Source organism: Apium graveolens, chromosome 8, assembly GCF_009905375.1.
Source record: "Apium graveolens cultivar Ventura chromosome 8, ASM990537v1, whole genome shotgun sequence".
In the NCBI taxonomy this organism is placed as follows: Eukaryota; Viridiplantae; Streptophyta; class Magnoliopsida; order Apiales; family Apiaceae; genus Apium; species Apium graveolens.
The window spans coordinates 267,247,994-267,264,689 of NC_133654.1; the positions used below are offsets into that span (position 1 = coordinate 267,247,994).

Genomic DNA, 16,696 nt, shown 5'->3' on the forward strand with positions numbered 1-16,696 from the left:
AGTGCAAATGACTCTCCCCAAAACCTGTCCCGACCATGTGATGATGGTCGAAAGGATGATAACGGTCAAAGGATGTTGGACATGTAGAACGAGTTGTTCAAGGGCATAAGGAAGGCAAAAGATACGAAGATCGATATGAGGAATATCGTTATGTTGACTTGAAGTGTAAAAATAGTTGATATGCATGGGATTAAATATATAGTTTTTTTTGTCATTTTTGAGTTTATAAAATTACAAATTTAGGCTTCATTAAATTTACATTTTATTACAAAGATGTTGATTTTTGAGTCAATATGTCAAATTGGCGTTAATATATGTCAAATTTATTAATATATGGTAAGTGTAGTACTTCGTGTGTGTTATCACTTTGGTTTTGGTCCTATGCAATGCAGGGCGTATTTTGGTATGTTGTTGTGATCGGAGCTTTTCTTGTCATTATTTCGGCGTTGATGGTAAAAGATAAAGGCAAGAGGCTGGTGGGGGAGACGTGCAAAGAATCAAGGACCCAAATAAACACGCCTCATAGGCTACGTAGGGGCAGAAGTAGTGCTGGTGGTGGCACATGTGGTGCTGGTGGGACAAAGGTGGTGGTTCTAGGGGAGATCCTCACGTTCTTTGTGGGATGAACCCGAGGAGGATGAGATATTGATGCCGGGCGAGGAGATAGAGCGCCAAGTACCGTGACAAGCACAATAACCTAATTATACACCTCTATCCGAGACACACTCAAAAGGTTGTTGGGGAAATAAGCCCCCCATCCAATTTTGATCGGTATCGAGAAAGGACAGTAAGTATATCTATTGGTAATGGTTTTGACTTCTTTATTGGCACATATAAATATTGACAAGTGCGAAATTTTGACTACTAAATATAGTATCAAGAACTCTGATGTGAAAAGGACCTTTAAATAAATTTTTGCAAGTACATTGGCCCCCAGGATGCCAACTTTTGTTAACAAAGTGATTAAGGAGTTTAAGTCACGTTACATATATATATAGCATTTGTGTGTCTGTGTGTGTGTTTCATCATATTTTGAATATCATAATTGAATCAACAACTTATCTTTTGCAGAAGTATTACAAGCTTATAGCTATATAAGATTACTCTCAGTAAGGTCAATGTTTACAAAGATTTTGTAACACACATGAATGCAATAAAAAAACTGAACGAGGTGAAATCAAAGGCATACTCTGATGCCGATAAGAGGGGTTTGCCGTTGTCAGAGGTCAATCGCGGTGATAATGAATGGTGGAAGGATGCACGAGACCATTGCAAATTTCATCCCACCAACATTGCTCTTTGAATCCGGGAATCGCAAGGAGCAAAATAAAAAGCATAATGCCGGTGCAAAAGCTCATGAATATATAAGAAATTTTTGATAGTTTTTAGTACATATTTTTGGATTTTACGCATCGAGCATTTATTTTTTAAAATATTAAGTACAAGAATCGGGATGCATTGGATGCAATGCCCGAAAGGTAGAGGCAGCTGGACATCCTATCCAATGGTGGCTCGAGGCAGTTGCACCGGTAATGACAAGGCCTCCCAAAAAAGAGCTACCTAGTTTTCCAAAAATTTCGGCATCTTCACGCCTCCCTGATCTTTCTGCGAATTATAAAGCTCGACGTGGTGATGATGCCGCATCTTGTAGCCAACCCGCACGTGGATCTATTATGCCGGATGGTATTTTTTACAACGTGGTCCGGATATAATGGAAGGTGTAGCAGGAAATACATCCAAATACCATCAGGAACCCACATACAAGAGAGTAAATGTCATTGCCCAGGTCATGCTTGATATGCATAACAATGTAGACAATTATGTCACCGTCTTCTCAGCTACCCTTCTTGGAGAGGTGACCCGTTATGTCGGGACCTTACTCACCCTAATCTGGAAAAGTATAAGGTGGAGCACAAAGAGGTAAAATCATAAAATTTCTCAATTTAGGCCTAATAGTGTTATTTTGAGGCGTTTTAACTCAACTGTATTTTAGGCTATAAGGGGGGCTGAAGAAGGCAGAGATGACACCACCACCAGCAGCGAGGAGGGAAAAGAGGAGGACGAAAATGAGGAGCATGACCGGGAAGGGGACGATGGAAATGATGGCCACGAAGATGACGGTGGCCACGAATACGATGGTGGCGCTAATTAGTAGTTTTTAGTTAATTGTTTATTACTGCTTCTGTCCCATTCAATTTTCTACATATTTTTTTAATAGATGGCACGCATTTTAAGGTGAATATAAAGTATACTTCCATAATTTATTTTTTAATTTTTCGTTCTTTGTATTTAAACATTGAATTTTTATTTAAAATTAAATAATTAAAAAAAAAATTATGTAACTATAGTTTACGGGAGCATTTAAGTGTGTGTCGAACTCCACGTTCCCCAATATTTTTAACTATAATTAAAAAATAATTTAAGTATAACGACTGTATCATTCAAAACTAGTCGGTACAATTTGGTCCGTATTAAACTTAACCCAAAAATTTCGCGAGGCTAAAATGACTACTTCGGTCGCATATTATACCGACCACGTGGATCGGCCGAAAAACGATCGTAAATTTAAATAAAAATGGATAAAATCGACCGAAGGGTTATTATCGGTCATTTTTCTTTAAATTTAGGACTTAGGGTTTAGGGTAAAAATACATTAATTATATAGAGGTGGGTTCTATGGAGTTATAATGTTTTTGGAGTTCTTGGAGACTTGCTTAAACACCGTTGGATTAACATTTCAATCAATGGTTCAGATTAAATGAAAATAATTCTAATTTTTGTAAAAAATGTATTTTATGTTGGGGCAGTGTTCTGCATAACCATCAATTTCTATCGAAAACCCCGCGCTCATGTCATATAGCGGTTACAATTTATAATTTATCCACTAACCCATTATACAACTTCTTCTTAGAGATGGAAAGAGAGTGCATAACTAATTTCTTTGTGGAACAAAACTGAATTGCAGAACTGGAGCAGGCATGAGCGAAGGTATTTCAGTATTCATGTACACACTTAATTGCAATATCCCATCACGTACTGCACCTGCACCTTTATATTGTTAATCCAATCTACTTTAATTTGATTAATGTACTTTTAAGTGAGTTTAGTGAGATTTAGTAAACCAAAATTGTTAAACATTGTTTTGTTTGGGTGTAAAGAAGTACTGCACCCTTATACGTAATTGATTATGTATTGTAGTTCGAGTTTAGCAAAATTTTAGTCTTGCAGTACTTTTTTTGGACAGATGGTAAGGTTTGGTGATTATGTTTCTCTATAAAATTTGTAGACTAACACTTGTATACTCTTTCGATTACAGGGCAAAGGAGGAGTGGGAGATTAATTAAAAGCCCTTGGCTGTACAGAGGGCCAAAGGAAAAGCATGTATACATTGACTTAAGTTCAGGATCAAGCAAAAGAACTGTTCAAAGAGCTAATAAGGTGTCCATGTACCGCAGTAGTCGTGACAGTAATGCATGTGTATTCGGTAAGAATGTAGTTGCAGGAAACAGTAGAGATGCTCTTGATAAAATAGATGTGGGAGGAGAAAGAAAAATCTTTAGACATGAGCAAAATTTTGACTTAAGTGATGAAGATGATGGTTTTGTTATCCCGGGTGAAATATTTGACAATAGATATAAATCAGTTCCAGCAGATGATGGTATTAGGGGCAGTAAGTTGACGTTGACACGAATAATGATGAAGACCGGTATGAACAGACGTATAAATGAGGTCCCCCAAGGCATACGTGGACTTAAATTAAAAAGTAGAAAAAGGACAAGGGGAGAGGAGGTTTTCACTTCATCTCTGATATGTTGCAGAAATGATAAATTGCATATTGTTACAAATCTAATTAAGCTTCAATGTTCTAATTTGATATATTTTTGATGTGATGCAGGACACTAATCAAAGAAGTTTGTATATAATAAACACGGAAGATCAAATTAGGAGTGGGGTACACTTACATGCATTGAAAAAGAAAGATAAGGCAAGTTCTTCAAAAGTTTGAACTACCATTATTTTTAAAATAAATAGAAGTATTTTTTTTAAAATTGTATTGTATATAAATTAATGTATTTTTTTTATTTGGCGGCTATACAGGTTGAAGCAAGTGCTAATGTTAGGAAGAGAAGTTTGTTTTCAAAAAGAGCAAAGGAGGTTGTAGGAAGGAGGGCAAAGAGCATTACACCAAAGACAAACCACAAGAAAAAAAAGGTAAGGATATATAAGCGGTATATTCAAAAAAAGTTCTCTCCATCTATAATGAGAGATGTTATAGGAAATTTGTCAAAATAGCAAGTGGAATGGGTGAAATCAACGGGATTTGGTGAGTTATTGCATTTTCGAATGGAGCATTATGCACACAATCTTGGTTATAATATTGCTGAGTCATTCGATGGTAAATCTTGTTCAGTTAAGCTAAAAGCTGGGGTTATTAAAATAGATGATCGGGTCATGCATAGTGTTATGGGTTTGCCAATTGGGGATGAAATAATTATATGCAATGAGGATAGCGCAGTATGTGACATTTGGGCTGAACAGTTTTCTGGTTTTGTAAGTTCCCAAATTTCACCATTGATGGTTAGAGACAAGATTCTTGAAAATCGTCAAGCAGATACAAACTTCAAGTGGAATTTCCTAGTCATGCTTTATAATTTCTTCATCGAATCAAATCAAAATCTATTTCTAAAGAGAGATATACTAAGATTTTCTGGAAATATTGAAAACTGTGGCAAATATAACTGGTGTCAGATTCTAGTTGAGAAGTTAAAAAAGACACATACTTATTGGGCTGCAAATACAAAGAGGCATTTTGCAGGACCATTGGCTTTTCTCATTGTAAGTTACAGTTGTTTGAAATTGTATACATGGTGTACGTTAAATGGTAGTAATATGATAATAATAGTTATTTGTCTTTTTAGTATTTGTATGTGTGCAAAATACGGAACAGGGACACTGTTCGTGTTCCTACAACCTATCCAGCTTACCGTGCTTGGTCAGACATGCTTATACGCGAACGTCAAAAAGTTGATACAGAAAAAAAATGTTTTGGAGAGGGTATATTACTTAAATTACGTGATGGGATAAATGTAAGGAAGCAAGTCATTCTTTTATTTGGTTCAATATATGTGTTATGTTAATGTTATGTTTTTAATCTGTTTCAAATTATATGCACGCAGGTCAGAGATAACACGATAAGCAGTGAAGCGGAGGTAATAAATGAATAATGTTATTAAAGGGTGGTTTGAAATAAATTTAAATTCTTTTTGTATAACAAGTTGCAGGATTCTGGACAAAATATTGGGTTGACGATGCAAGACTTGGTTGTCATAGATAATATGGAGAACGATAATGGGACGAAAGACATGACTGACATTGAAGAAGCTTATACAATGGGTTCTAAAAAAAATGTTGATGTAAATTAAATATCGTAGTTACGTAATGCACATACTGATTATGTACTGTGCCGATAATTGATTTATTTGTTTCTTAATAAATCTTGCTACAGGAACAAACAGTACACACTAATGGTGTAAATTTGATGGCAAATGCTGAGAATGATGAATTTTTTAATGACACGGATAATTTTTATATAGAGGAACAAATTATGGACATGGATTTTGGGGTAACCTCTTATCATGTTTGAGTAGAAAAATCTGTTCGCTTTTTTTGTAAATTGATTTCCAAATATTAATCTCTTTGCACCAGCACAACTTAGTTTACTGATTAAACACATTAGTTTATGTATGTATGATAAGGTTTTCACAATTTAAGTATTAATTCATACTTATTTATTTATACATAAACCTCGTAGTTAACGTACATATAATTTTTTGATTTGTAAAATTATTGTACTGCAGGAACAAGTGTTACAGTACAAAGGCAGGAAAGTGGATGTTGTACTCGAAAATGAGGCAATTTCGAATGATGAGAAGAAATTAGAAAGAGCAGGAATCTTGAAGGACATTGAGCCAGAGGTGAATGATAATGATATGACTGTATTTTTTCTTTACATTTTTTACATCATTTATCATATTGGGATTAATATTCTAATCTATCGTACTTGCAAATAGGTTGTATTAGAAAGAAGTGATTGCGAGGACATCGAGATAGTGACAAGAAAGAATACAGATTTGGTGAAATTTAAAATTTAATCCATTATTCATTTTTAAGAAATTAAATATATTATATAATTCATGGGGGGACATGTTAAATTTAACATTACCTGGTCTATACTTGTAGATGTTTGGACTTGGAATTGATATGGTGCAGAACACACAAACACGTGTTGAGCTAGAAATTGATAAGCATTTTGAGGAGGAGGTATGTTTAATTAAACAATTATCTGTGTTTTTGAATTTGATGCGATTTAAACATATGGTTACATGTAATATATTTATATTTATGTTCTGGCAGCCATACATGACATCTTTTGAAAAAAATCTGAAGGAATTTGTTCATGTGTATGAAAGGTGCTTGAATAATTGTGAAGTATCATTAGCACTATTTCCTCAAAATTTGCGCCTTGCAAAACTGAAGAAGGAATATAGCCAATATTTAAAGATGTTTGAAGCAACTAGTCCTATAGCCAAGAAATTATTAGTTGGTAATGTAGTTCACGATGCTGGTAAAAAATCTGCAATACTAGATAATTCAGATTTCGTACCTAGCTATTCTTTGGGGTTGTCACAGTTGACGCCCAAAAACCTCCCCAGTGATCTAAAGGGCATTGGTAATTCACAACTACAAGGAAGTTCAGGTTCAGTGAGTTTAGTAGGTAAAGGACAACCTGTGCCTAAAGTTGTTGATGAGAAGGGTGCACATTATAGGGTGGGAGATAAAAGAATTGTAACTACAAAAATGGTGAGACCGCACCGAGAGGTAAAAGTATCACATCTATGTAGGTCTCCGTACGTGAGCAGAGTTGTTGATGTGAGTAGCCATGTTATAACGACTGAGGAGAGGAATGTATGGAAGTGGCTTTTCCTGAATAGGCGGAATAAAAGGTTAGTGTATTCTATAAATTTTTTATGTGCTATGCATTTATAACGCATATATTCTATCTAGCTAGTATAGATGGCCTAACCTGGACCAATGGATCAATGTGTATTTTTCAGGGATTACTTATTTGAATGGGAGGGCAGAAAGTGTACAAAAGCACACTTTCAGTCACTGCGAGACAATAAATTGGTTGAGACCACGGTGATTGATACATGGACCTACCTATTAAACGAGAATGAGATACTTAAAGCTGATTCTTCACCTTTACGTCTTTTCATGACCACCGAAACCACTGTATGTGATTTTTAACTAAATAAAATAATCTTATTAGTCCAAATTATTATTTCTTCTGCATTATGTGAAAAATAGTAATTATGTGCCATATATGTTAATGCAGTACGGACCCTTGAGGATGGATGTTGGTGTAGGTGATGATTATTCAAAGATGAGTCGTTTTGCTGCATTTGATGACAACATGGACCTTGTCATCAAAATGGTTAATGAGATGCATAATAAGCAGTACGATGTGAAAGACTTTGATATGGTAAGATGGATAAAGTGTATAATTTCTTTATCTACTCATTTTTTTGGCTTTTTTTTCATGTGCCACATTATAATTTAATTAACTAAAACATTTCTCCTGTAAATTTTCTAGTTTTTTTTTCCTATTTACGATTCGGGCCATCACTATATCATATGCTATAACATGAAGAAAACACGATTAGAGATTATTGATAATAGAGTCCAAACTGCTGGAGTGGAGGAAACGTATGGTGATCTACCAGCACGTCTGGTATGTGTAGGATTTAAGAACTTTTAGATGAATGGAGGTTGGAACATCCTTCGACAAACTCTAATTATTTTGTGATATTAACGAATGCAGCATGATTTTTTTTGTCACTGGATTTCAATTTATGACCTGCCAAAAGAGAGCGAGATTAATAATTTGCAACCCAGAGTTCATAGGATGGGATGGCAAACAGAAATGAACTTTGTTGACTGCGGTATCTTTGTAATGAGACACATGGAGACATACATGGGCAGCTTGTGTGCCTGGAAGGTTGGCCTCCGTGTGGAAAAGGTATATTTAATCGTTTTTAACTTCTATTTAATGTTAATGTACATTGTAGTAAATAAATGAATTAAAATGTGTGTCATTATGCAGGAAAACCAACAAGCACTGCTGAAAAAATTAAGAATGATCTATTGTCACAGTCTGTTGACATGGAGTGAAAATACCAAAAAGAATGGTATTTTGGAAGGAGCTGCAAATTTGGCTAAGGGAAAAATCTTGGTTGCATGACCGGCTAAGGAAAAACAAATGTACTTTGAGTTTTTATTGTTGCGCGGATTGAATGTTAATTCTGATAGCATTAAGCTCTACTATTATACTGTAACATTTTGCTTTCATTTGGTTGTATTGATGGAAATTGTAGACCTTGGATTTACTTTGGAAATTTATAGGTATACCAGTTTGAATTTAATTCAGATGGATTTTAATTTAGTGGTAGTGATGTACCTACCAGTCATCAACAAGCATGATAATAATAATACCTCTTGCTTATGTTGTACTATCCGCTACAAGCCATGTAAGTTGTATTAAACTTCTGCACCAAATATTTAGAAAAATGAAAAATGTTTTGCACCCAAACAAAACAAATGTTCTGCACCACATAAACCGCTAAAGAAAAATCAAGAGTTGAATTTTCACATGAAAACTCAGTTCTTCGTGCAAAAAGCATGATTGTCTAGTTCATGGCACAAAGGTAACTGATGTAGTCTTCAGATTTTATGTCAGAGACAAGACCAGGATCCATGGCCATGTTGGGGTTAACTGATTAGTTTTTACAGTATCAAGAGCGTTTTCTCATAATTTGTTTATGTCTTCTGTATCCGGGATTTCTCTGTGGCTTAGAAGTGCATTGATAATCTGCACACCAAAACTAGTTTGTTAATAAAAAAAATTGAATTTGACTAAAGAAATATTACCTTTAAGCATTGCAACTCTAAAGAAAATATTCTTGCTAAATATAGTTACATCCAACTAAGACAAATAAAATAGGATTTTTCTTGAAATATCATGTCCAAATCTGCAGAAAAATGTCCAGAAGTGTTGCTGAAAAATGATAAAAAAATCTGCAGAAAAATGACTAGAAATGCTGTTGAAAAATGATCAGAAACACTACACAAAACTGATGAAAAACACGGAATAAAATTACAAGAAACACTGCTGAAAAATGATCAAAACCCGGTCAAAATCTGCCCCGAAAGGCAGCTTAAAAATGGCTAGTTGGTTTGCTGAAATTTCCTGTGAAAATACCAGAAAATCTGCTCCAAAAGCACCTGAAATCTTCAGAAAAATTGCTGAAAAATCCCATAAAAATTTCAGAAAATCTGCAGAAAAAATAACTCAAAATCTGCAGAAAAATGTCCAGAAGTGTTGATGAAAAATGATAAAAAAATATGCAGAAAATTGACTAGAAATGCTGCAGAAAATTGTCAGAAAAGCTGCTGAAAAATGATCAGAAATACTGCACAAAACTAATGACAAACACGGCAGAAAATTACCAGAAACACTGCTGAAAAAAGATCAAAAACCCGCCAAAATATGCCCCGAAACGCAGCTGAAAAATGGCTACTTGGTTTGCTGAAATCTCCTGTGAAAATACCAGAAAATCTGCTCCAAAAGCACCTGAAAATCTTTAGAAAATATGCTGAAAAATCCCATAAAAATTTCAGAAAATCTGCTGAAAAAATAATTCAAAACCTGCAGAAAAATGTTTAGAAGTGCTGCTGAAAAATGATAAAAAAAAAATCTGCAGAAAATTGACTAGAAACGCTGCAGAAAATTGTCAGAAAAACTGCTGAAAAATGATCAGAAACACTGCACAAAACTGATGAAAAACACAACAGAAAATAACCAGAAACACTGCTGAAAAATGATTAATAACCCCGTCAAAATCTGCCCCGAAAGGCAGCTTAAAAATGGCTAGTTGGTTTGCTGAAATTTCCTGTGAAAATACCAGAAAATCTGCTCCAAAAGCACCTGAAATCTTCAGAAAAATTGCTGAAAAATCCCATAAAAATTTCAGAAAATCTGCAGAAAAAATAACTCCAAATATGCAGAAAAATGTCCAGAAGTGTTGCTGAAAAATGATAAAAAAAATATGCAGAAAATTGACTAGAAATGCTGCAGAAAATTGTCAGAAAAGCTGCTGAAAAATGATCAGAAATACTGCACAAAACTAATGACAAACACGGCAGAAAATTACCAGAAACACTGCTGAAAAAAGATCAAAAACCCGCCAAAATATGCCCCGAAACGCAGCTGAAAAATGGCTACTTGGTTTGCTGAAATCTCCTGTGAAAATACCAGAAAATCTGCTGAAAAATCCCATAAAAATTTCAGAAAATCTGCAGAAAAAATAATTCAAAACCTGCAGAAAAATGTTTAGAAGTGCTGCTGAAAAATGATAAAAAAAAAATCTGCAGAAAATTAACTAGAAACGCTGCAGAAAATTGTCAGAAAAACTGCTGAAAAATGATCAGAAACACTGCACAAATCTGATGAAAAACACAACAGAAAATAACCAGAAACACTGCTGAAAAATGATTAATAACCCGCCAAAATCTGACCCGAAACGCAGCTGAAAAATGGCTACTTGTTATGGTGAAATTTGCTGTAAAAATAAGCCGAAAACCAAAAAAACAAACAATATTATTAAAAGTGAGAATGGAGATACTTCTCGACCCGAAACGACATGACCATGAATTATTATTAATACAACTTAATACTTGACAATTACAATGATATTAAATCTTGACACTGCTGATTTTTCACGTTTTAAGCTTCTTAATTTTTAAGTTCTGCACCCACGAAACAATGTTGTGCACCCAACAATCTATGTACTGCAAGTAAAAAAAATCTGCAAATAAAAATATATTGATCTGCAAATAAATAATTAGGTATTACTAAAAGTTACCGAAAATATTTTGGTGTGCACATGAATAAAAAAAGGAAATAGTCAATATTGAAAATCATCCAAACTCCATATGAACATCGGTACAAACACAAATTTTTATCTATTAAGTACATTCTTTGTTTAGTGGACAACTTCGTGCATTGTGGCCTGCTGCTAATTTACAACGACTACACGTCCTCCGCTTCCCTGCTTCAATTGCAATCTCCCGACTGCTCTTAATCCGGCTGCCACTTCCCTTGTTTCTGCTTACATGTGGAATTTGAACAGATATTTCCGTATCTGGAATAGGGCCAATAAACTTATCAACTCTTTCAGCATTACCCTGATCCATGTTATTATCACTATCTTTTGTTATTGAAGAAGCAATTGTTTGCAAGCCTCTGATAAATGAATCCAACTTTTCCTCATCTTCTTCAGCATGATTCATACAATTGTGAAATTCAAACCATGCCCTTGTCCTTTTTAACTTCTTTTTGTCCCTCTTTTCGAAAAGAGCATCAACTTGGGATGATCCGAGAAATGAGTGACGCTTCAAGGCATTTTTTGTCCAGCGTGGCTTTACAAATTCACGAGGTATCTTCTTGACACCGCACTGATGCAAAGCAGCAAATGCATGTTTGCATAGGTAACCTCTTTGAAAGAAAAATTTGCAGTTGCATTGCACATAGTTGTCACTTAGTCTAACTGAAACCTGAGAAGGGGACAAACTTTGAGGTGATATATATTATTATTCAAAACTCTAAAAAAATTGTTTTCTATTGTTCACAATAAGGAACAAAGTAGCTCAAACACTAATATCATAACAAATTTGCCAGAAGAGAGCTATATCACGTGTCGACTATGTGAGAAATAGCATCACGTGTTGTCAGATGCTATACTAAGGCAGTGTCGAATGACATCAGAACCACTGAGAAACATGAATAAGAGTGAAGACCTAAGATTTCACAAAACTACCAAAAATATAGCACGAACACATACTATAGGTCATAGACATTAAACTCAAAAGTATGAATTATAAATAAGATTGAAGATTCATATAATAATGCAGGAAAACTTAAGTATATTACGATATTTCCATAGAGAAATGACTATTCTGAAATATACCTCAAAAATTTTATCATGTAGTAGATCATCTTTAACTTTAAAATAACGATGCTCATTATCTCTTGTAATATCTGGCATACTAGTATGATAACAAGCTGCTTTGATCTCTTCCCTGACAAGATAATAGAGTTCAAGTGTATACAACTTAAATGCATCTACTTCAATGCTCATTGAGGTATCAGTGAAAGGTATTTGATCAGATCTCTTGTCATCTTGGGCATTCTTAAGACGTTGCTTGTCCATGGCACTCTCAAAACTAGAATAGAATTCTACTAATGTGTGACCGCCTTCATGGAAGTGCTGAAAAAAGCTATTAGAACTCTCAGACCTTGAAGTAGTTCTTAGTAAACCAGCCATTTCTATGTCTGAAAAATAAGCTGGAATCCATTCATTGCGTTTGTTGAACATTTCAGTCAACCAAGGATTAGACTCCAATTTATATTCTACAATGACATCATTCCAACGTTCCACAAACTCTGTTTGCGTTAAATGATCTGAATAAACTGCAGACTTCAATTTCTGGATAAATTTCTTGTCTGAAGCTAGAGCAGGACCAACCTTAATAAAAAAAAATAAAAAAAAAATAATGAAAAAACTTGACATAAGATTTATGTATGAGCATATGATTTAAAAGATGCATACTTATTATTTTAATTTACCTTTGTCGGTAACTTATTCATGATATGCCACATACAAAGTCGATGTTTTGTTTGACGCCACCACTTATTTAAAGCCTTTTTAATGGCATCACACTGATCTGTAATTACACAACGGGGGGCACGACCCATTACTTTCTTAAAAGTATTAATGAGCCATTTGAAATTTTTATAATTCTCCTTCGCCAATAGACCAGCAGCAAACGTAAAATTCTTCCAATGATTGTTAACAGCGGTAAAAGGTACAAATACCATGTTATATCTGCCATATGAGCAGAAGCAACACAAATCAGACATCATACTATATAATGTGCATCTCAAGTGGAGCATTTAAAATAAACTCTATAATATTACATAATTCTAAGTACAATTGTTTGTAATCATATGTACTGCTAAAATGTAAATATGTATGCGAGCATGGGGTATTTATGCTTTATAATTCACATATAGAACAATATTCTGTTATATAAATCTGCCAAATAATAACTAGCATCAAACATTCCACTAATATATTACTAACCTTCAAATTTTCTAATGTATGATGTCCCCGGTAAGAAGCATAAGAATAGATGACCATTTAAAGAAGGATATATAAATTAAAGTGGATATTTAGAATTTAATCTTTTCAAGTTCTAAGTTATAATCGTACATAATTATGTACAAATTATTATAACGTACCACACTGACTAGTTTAATTGAGGAACAAAAACACGTCAATGAAATGGATACCTCACAAACTAGTATAGACTTTCATTTAATAAAATTATAAATTGGCAAGTAAATAAAAGATAGAAATATATGTACGTACCTATTAGTCCGAAAAGTAGGGTCAAATGAAACTATATCGCCAAACACATCAAAATTTGCTTGCCCAATTGCATCTGTCCAAAAAAGACCGGTCAAGTGGCCCTTCCTATCAACCTTATAGTCATAGTAAAATGTATTTTGAGAGCTCTCCTTCTTTAATTTAAACTTGGCCAAAATCATATCAGAATCATGCTTTCCAATACGAGCTTTTACGTCTCTAGCAAAATTCTTAAAATCGGTTAACGTAGCACCCACTTTTTCATATGATCCAGCTCGTTCTTTTGCTAAAGAGAATGCTTTTGTTGCACCTATATTGACTCTTGCACAATCCATTATAAGGTTCTGGTGAGGAACAAATACATTCCTGTTGCATTTTAAAAACATTTTCTCAGCTCCAGATGCTAGAGGATGATTGTGTTCTTCGTTAAAACCCATTATAACCAAACCTCCGGTTCTTACAGGTTTCAAAACTATCCGAGCTTTGCAATTACATCTACGAGATGTTGTTCGTCTGGTTTTCTTCGGCCCGTTCCCAATAGTTTCACTTGATACTTTACAAGTGCTCCTATCTGGATTGCCACCACGGTTACAAATAACTTGTCTGGCCAATAAAGTACCACGACCATTAGTTCTCTTAGTCGACTTTCGAACAGCAAATCCACAAGCGCGGCCGTATTCCTTATAAAATTTAACAGCTTCTTCAAAAGTTGAAAAATACTGATTTGTTTGTGGTTTGTGCTTGTTGTCACATTTTGGTGTCCAAAGTTCTCTACCATCCACGGAAACAAAACATGTAGACTCACACCCATTTTCATTATTTGATTCCTCCAAATCTTCATCTGAGCTTTCACTACTGGTCTCCCCTTTTGATTGTTCAGAATCTTGTTCACATTCTGATTCTTCGGAATCTTTTTCACATTCCGATTGTTCAGAGTCAGAGCTTTCAATATGAGGATGGGATTGAGAACCTAATATTTAACCAAAAAATTAATTAATACAACACTATAAATGGTTCTTTAATTGAAACACACTAGGATACTGCAACATTTGTATTCAAAACATAGTATATCAAAAACGATTATGCTTAAATCAATTACTGATGATTTACCTGATTCTTCAACGTTAGTCATAGTCATGCTTTTTAAACCAAAAAAAACAACGGTTTAATCAAGGAGTAAAAGAATGGAGAATGCAAAACCAGTCCAGTGTTTAGATGTTGAATAAGAATAGGTGGGATACTAAAAAGTCGGATAGGTAAGTTCATATCTACAAACAAGATAGTGAATCCCATAACCACGTTGATGTAACTGTCACGACAATACTGAATCTTTATAATCCTATAATTATTAATTAAGAATTAAAAACACTATAAATAATGACCGTAGGATTAAGCAGAAATGAATGGTCAGGATTAAGGACTCCAAGTCTCCAATTAAACTAGGACTCCATTGAACTTTCCTCTATATATATATATATTTGAGAGCCTAATCATCATTATTTACATAACAATAATCCTTAATCTTATTTACATATTAATATATATATATGTGCCTACTAAGATCAAGACTTTCACTCTGGACACTCAATACCTTAATATCGCAATTGAATGTGTCAAGACCTTAAGATTGTTTCTGTCAAGGCCTTGACTATGTTGTTGAAGGCCTTTGGAATGATTCTTTTTGTTTCAAGGTCTTGAGGAAGAATCTAATGCCCTTAATCCTAACTTAGACCGTATAAAACACATATAATCCACACAAAGAAGTATCTTTTCACTTCTTTCTCAATGGATTACACTAAGAAAATTGCATACATCCATATTCAATTTTTTTTTTAAATTACGTAAAGAGCCTACAATAATAAAGCTCCAAACATTCAATTTTCTTACACATGTAATGGTGGCCCAAAGGAATTTAATTAAGAACTTACATGTTCAGGTGTCCAACTGAGATAACAAATGAATATTTTTGACAAGATGCACGAATGAGCAGGAAAAGTAGGTTTTGATGGCCAACATTGAAAAAATGTGGTACATGATTTTAGGAAGGGCAACTTGGATGTTAATGATGCTCAAGCGAGATTGCATTTGTTGTATCGCTTAAAAAAAGTGATGGGAATTTTTTCATTAGAATTCTAATTGATGAAAAAAAATTGAATGGTCTTATATGGGTTGATCCTTGTTCTTTGATATCTAATAAAAAATTTTGTGATGTTGTGTTTGATACTACATATGGAACCAACACGTATGTCATGTCGTTTGTGCCATTTTATTAATACTACAAGTTTTGAGCGGGTTTTGGTATTAGTCGTGGAAGGAGAAAAACCCCTGGGCTATCATTACCGATCAAAATCAACACATTCTTAAGGAAATTTAATCTTAACTGTGGAACACCACACATTTATTATGTTCTTGGAAAATTAGTAACAAACTTCTACAAAATCTTTTTAATGTATATTCCAAACACCTATAAGGTTTTGAAAGTGGTTTAAAAAATATACCATTCATTGACCAAATATATATATATATATATACATTAATTATATACCATTCATTGACTAAATTTATATATATACATACATATATATATACACATAAATTATTTTAAAAACTTTTTTTGTTGGAAAAAAATCAAATGTTCAAATTTTTATAAAAAAAATCTTAAAAATAAGCTATGTAACTATAATATATAAGAACCTCAAAATGCGTGTCGAGCACTCTATTTCAAATATTAAGAATTGATTGGAACATAGGGAGTATAATATTAGAAATTCAAGACTTAAAACTTAACACATTATATATAATACAAATATATAGTTATATATAGGGGTAAATATAAGTGATCGCGGTTTGATTTGGTTCGGGTTACATGTTAAAACAGAACCAGACCATATAACTGTGGTTTTTAAAAACATTCAAACCAACCCGAACCTCGTATCCCAGTAAAACCAAACCATTCGGTTCGGTTTAGCGGATTTTGATGGTTTTTGACATTTTTTAGTAGTGAACTCGGTAAATAAAATAACATCTCTTTTATTTAAATGTTTCCACTTAAAATTTACATAATTATTAGTATAATTATGAAATCTTTCATAGTAAAGTAAATCACTAGTATTAATTGCAAATAACTTACGTTTAACAAACATGTTGAT

At 33.8% G+C, this 16,696-nt stretch overlaps 3 protein-coding genes across 3 annotated transcripts; 1 reads left to right on the plus strand and 2 right to left on the minus strand.

Annotated features, from left to right (window-relative positions):
• The first annotated feature begins 5,744 nt into the window (after positions 1-5,744).
• Positions 5,745-7,819, plus strand: LOC141680976 (uncharacterized). Its single transcript, XM_074487046.1, has 8 exons — positions 5,745-5,756; positions 5,859-5,975; positions 6,072-6,134; positions 6,241-6,321; positions 6,415-7,004; positions 7,116-7,293; positions 7,397-7,543; positions 7,655-7,819. Exons 1-8 carry the CDS (start codon positions 5,745-5,747, stop codon positions 7,817-7,819), a joined length of 1,353 nt encoding a protein of 450 aa, XP_074343147.1.
• Positions 7,820-10,056: 2,237 nt separating this feature from the next.
• LOC141677037 (protein FAR-RED ELONGATED HYPOCOTYL 3-like) lies at positions 10,057-12,803 on the minus strand. The gene is made up of 3 exons (XM_074482766.1): positions 12,746-12,803; positions 12,087-12,644; positions 10,057-11,673 (listed from the first exon to the last, which is right to left on the minus strand). Exons 1-3 carry the CDS (start codon positions 12,776-12,778, stop codon positions 11,086-11,088), a joined length of 1,179 nt encoding a protein of 392 aa, XP_074338867.1. The 5' UTR covers positions 12,779-12,803; the 3' UTR covers positions 10,057-11,085.
• Positions 12,804-12,813: 10 nt separating this feature from the next.
• LOC141680978 (protein FAR1-RELATED SEQUENCE 5-like) lies at positions 12,814-14,833 on the minus strand. The gene is made up of 4 exons (XM_074487047.1): positions 14,658-14,833; positions 13,551-14,517; positions 12,929-13,004; positions 12,814-12,843 (listed from the first exon to the last, which is right to left on the minus strand). The coding sequence occupies exons 1-4, from the start codon at positions 14,683-14,685 to the stop codon at positions 12,814-12,816; spliced, it is 1,101 nt and encodes a 366-aa protein (XP_074343148.1). The 5' UTR covers positions 14,686-14,833.
• Between the last annotated feature and the right edge of the window lie 1,863 nt (positions 14,834-16,696).

Bases quoted from the DNA above. Each gene is read 5' to 3' on its own strand.
- LOC141680978 (XM_074487047.1), bottom strand. From the start codon at position 14,685: ATGACTATGACTAACGTTGAAGAATCAG. The intron at 14,518-14,657 runs GTAAATCATCAG...GTTAAATATTAG, and splicing joins GACTAACGTTGAAGAATCAG to GTTCTCAATCCCATCCTCAT. The intron at 13,005-13,550 runs GTACGTACATAT...CTCATATGGCAG, and splicing joins CCTACTTTTCGGACTAATAG to ATATAACATGGTATTTGTAC.
- LOC141680976 (XM_074487046.1), top strand. The intron at 6,135-6,240 runs GTGAAATTTAAA...CTATACTTGTAG, and splicing joins CAAGAAAGAATACAGATTTG to ATGTTTGGACTTGGAATTGA. The intron at 7,294-7,396 runs GTATGTGATTTT...ATGTTAATGCAG, and splicing joins TCATGACCACCGAAACCACT to TACGGACCCTTGAGGATGGA.
- LOC141677037 (XM_074482766.1), bottom strand. From the start codon at position 12,778: ATGTGGCATATCATGAATAAGTTACCGACAAAG. The intron at 12,645-12,745 runs GTAAATTAAAAT...TTTTTTATTAAG, and splicing joins TGAATAAGTTACCGACAAAG to GTTGGTCCTGCTCTAGCTTC. The intron at 11,674-12,086 runs GTATATTTCAGA...TCCCCTTCTCAG, and splicing joins TACATGATAAAATTTTTGAG to GTTTCAGTTAGACTAAGTGA.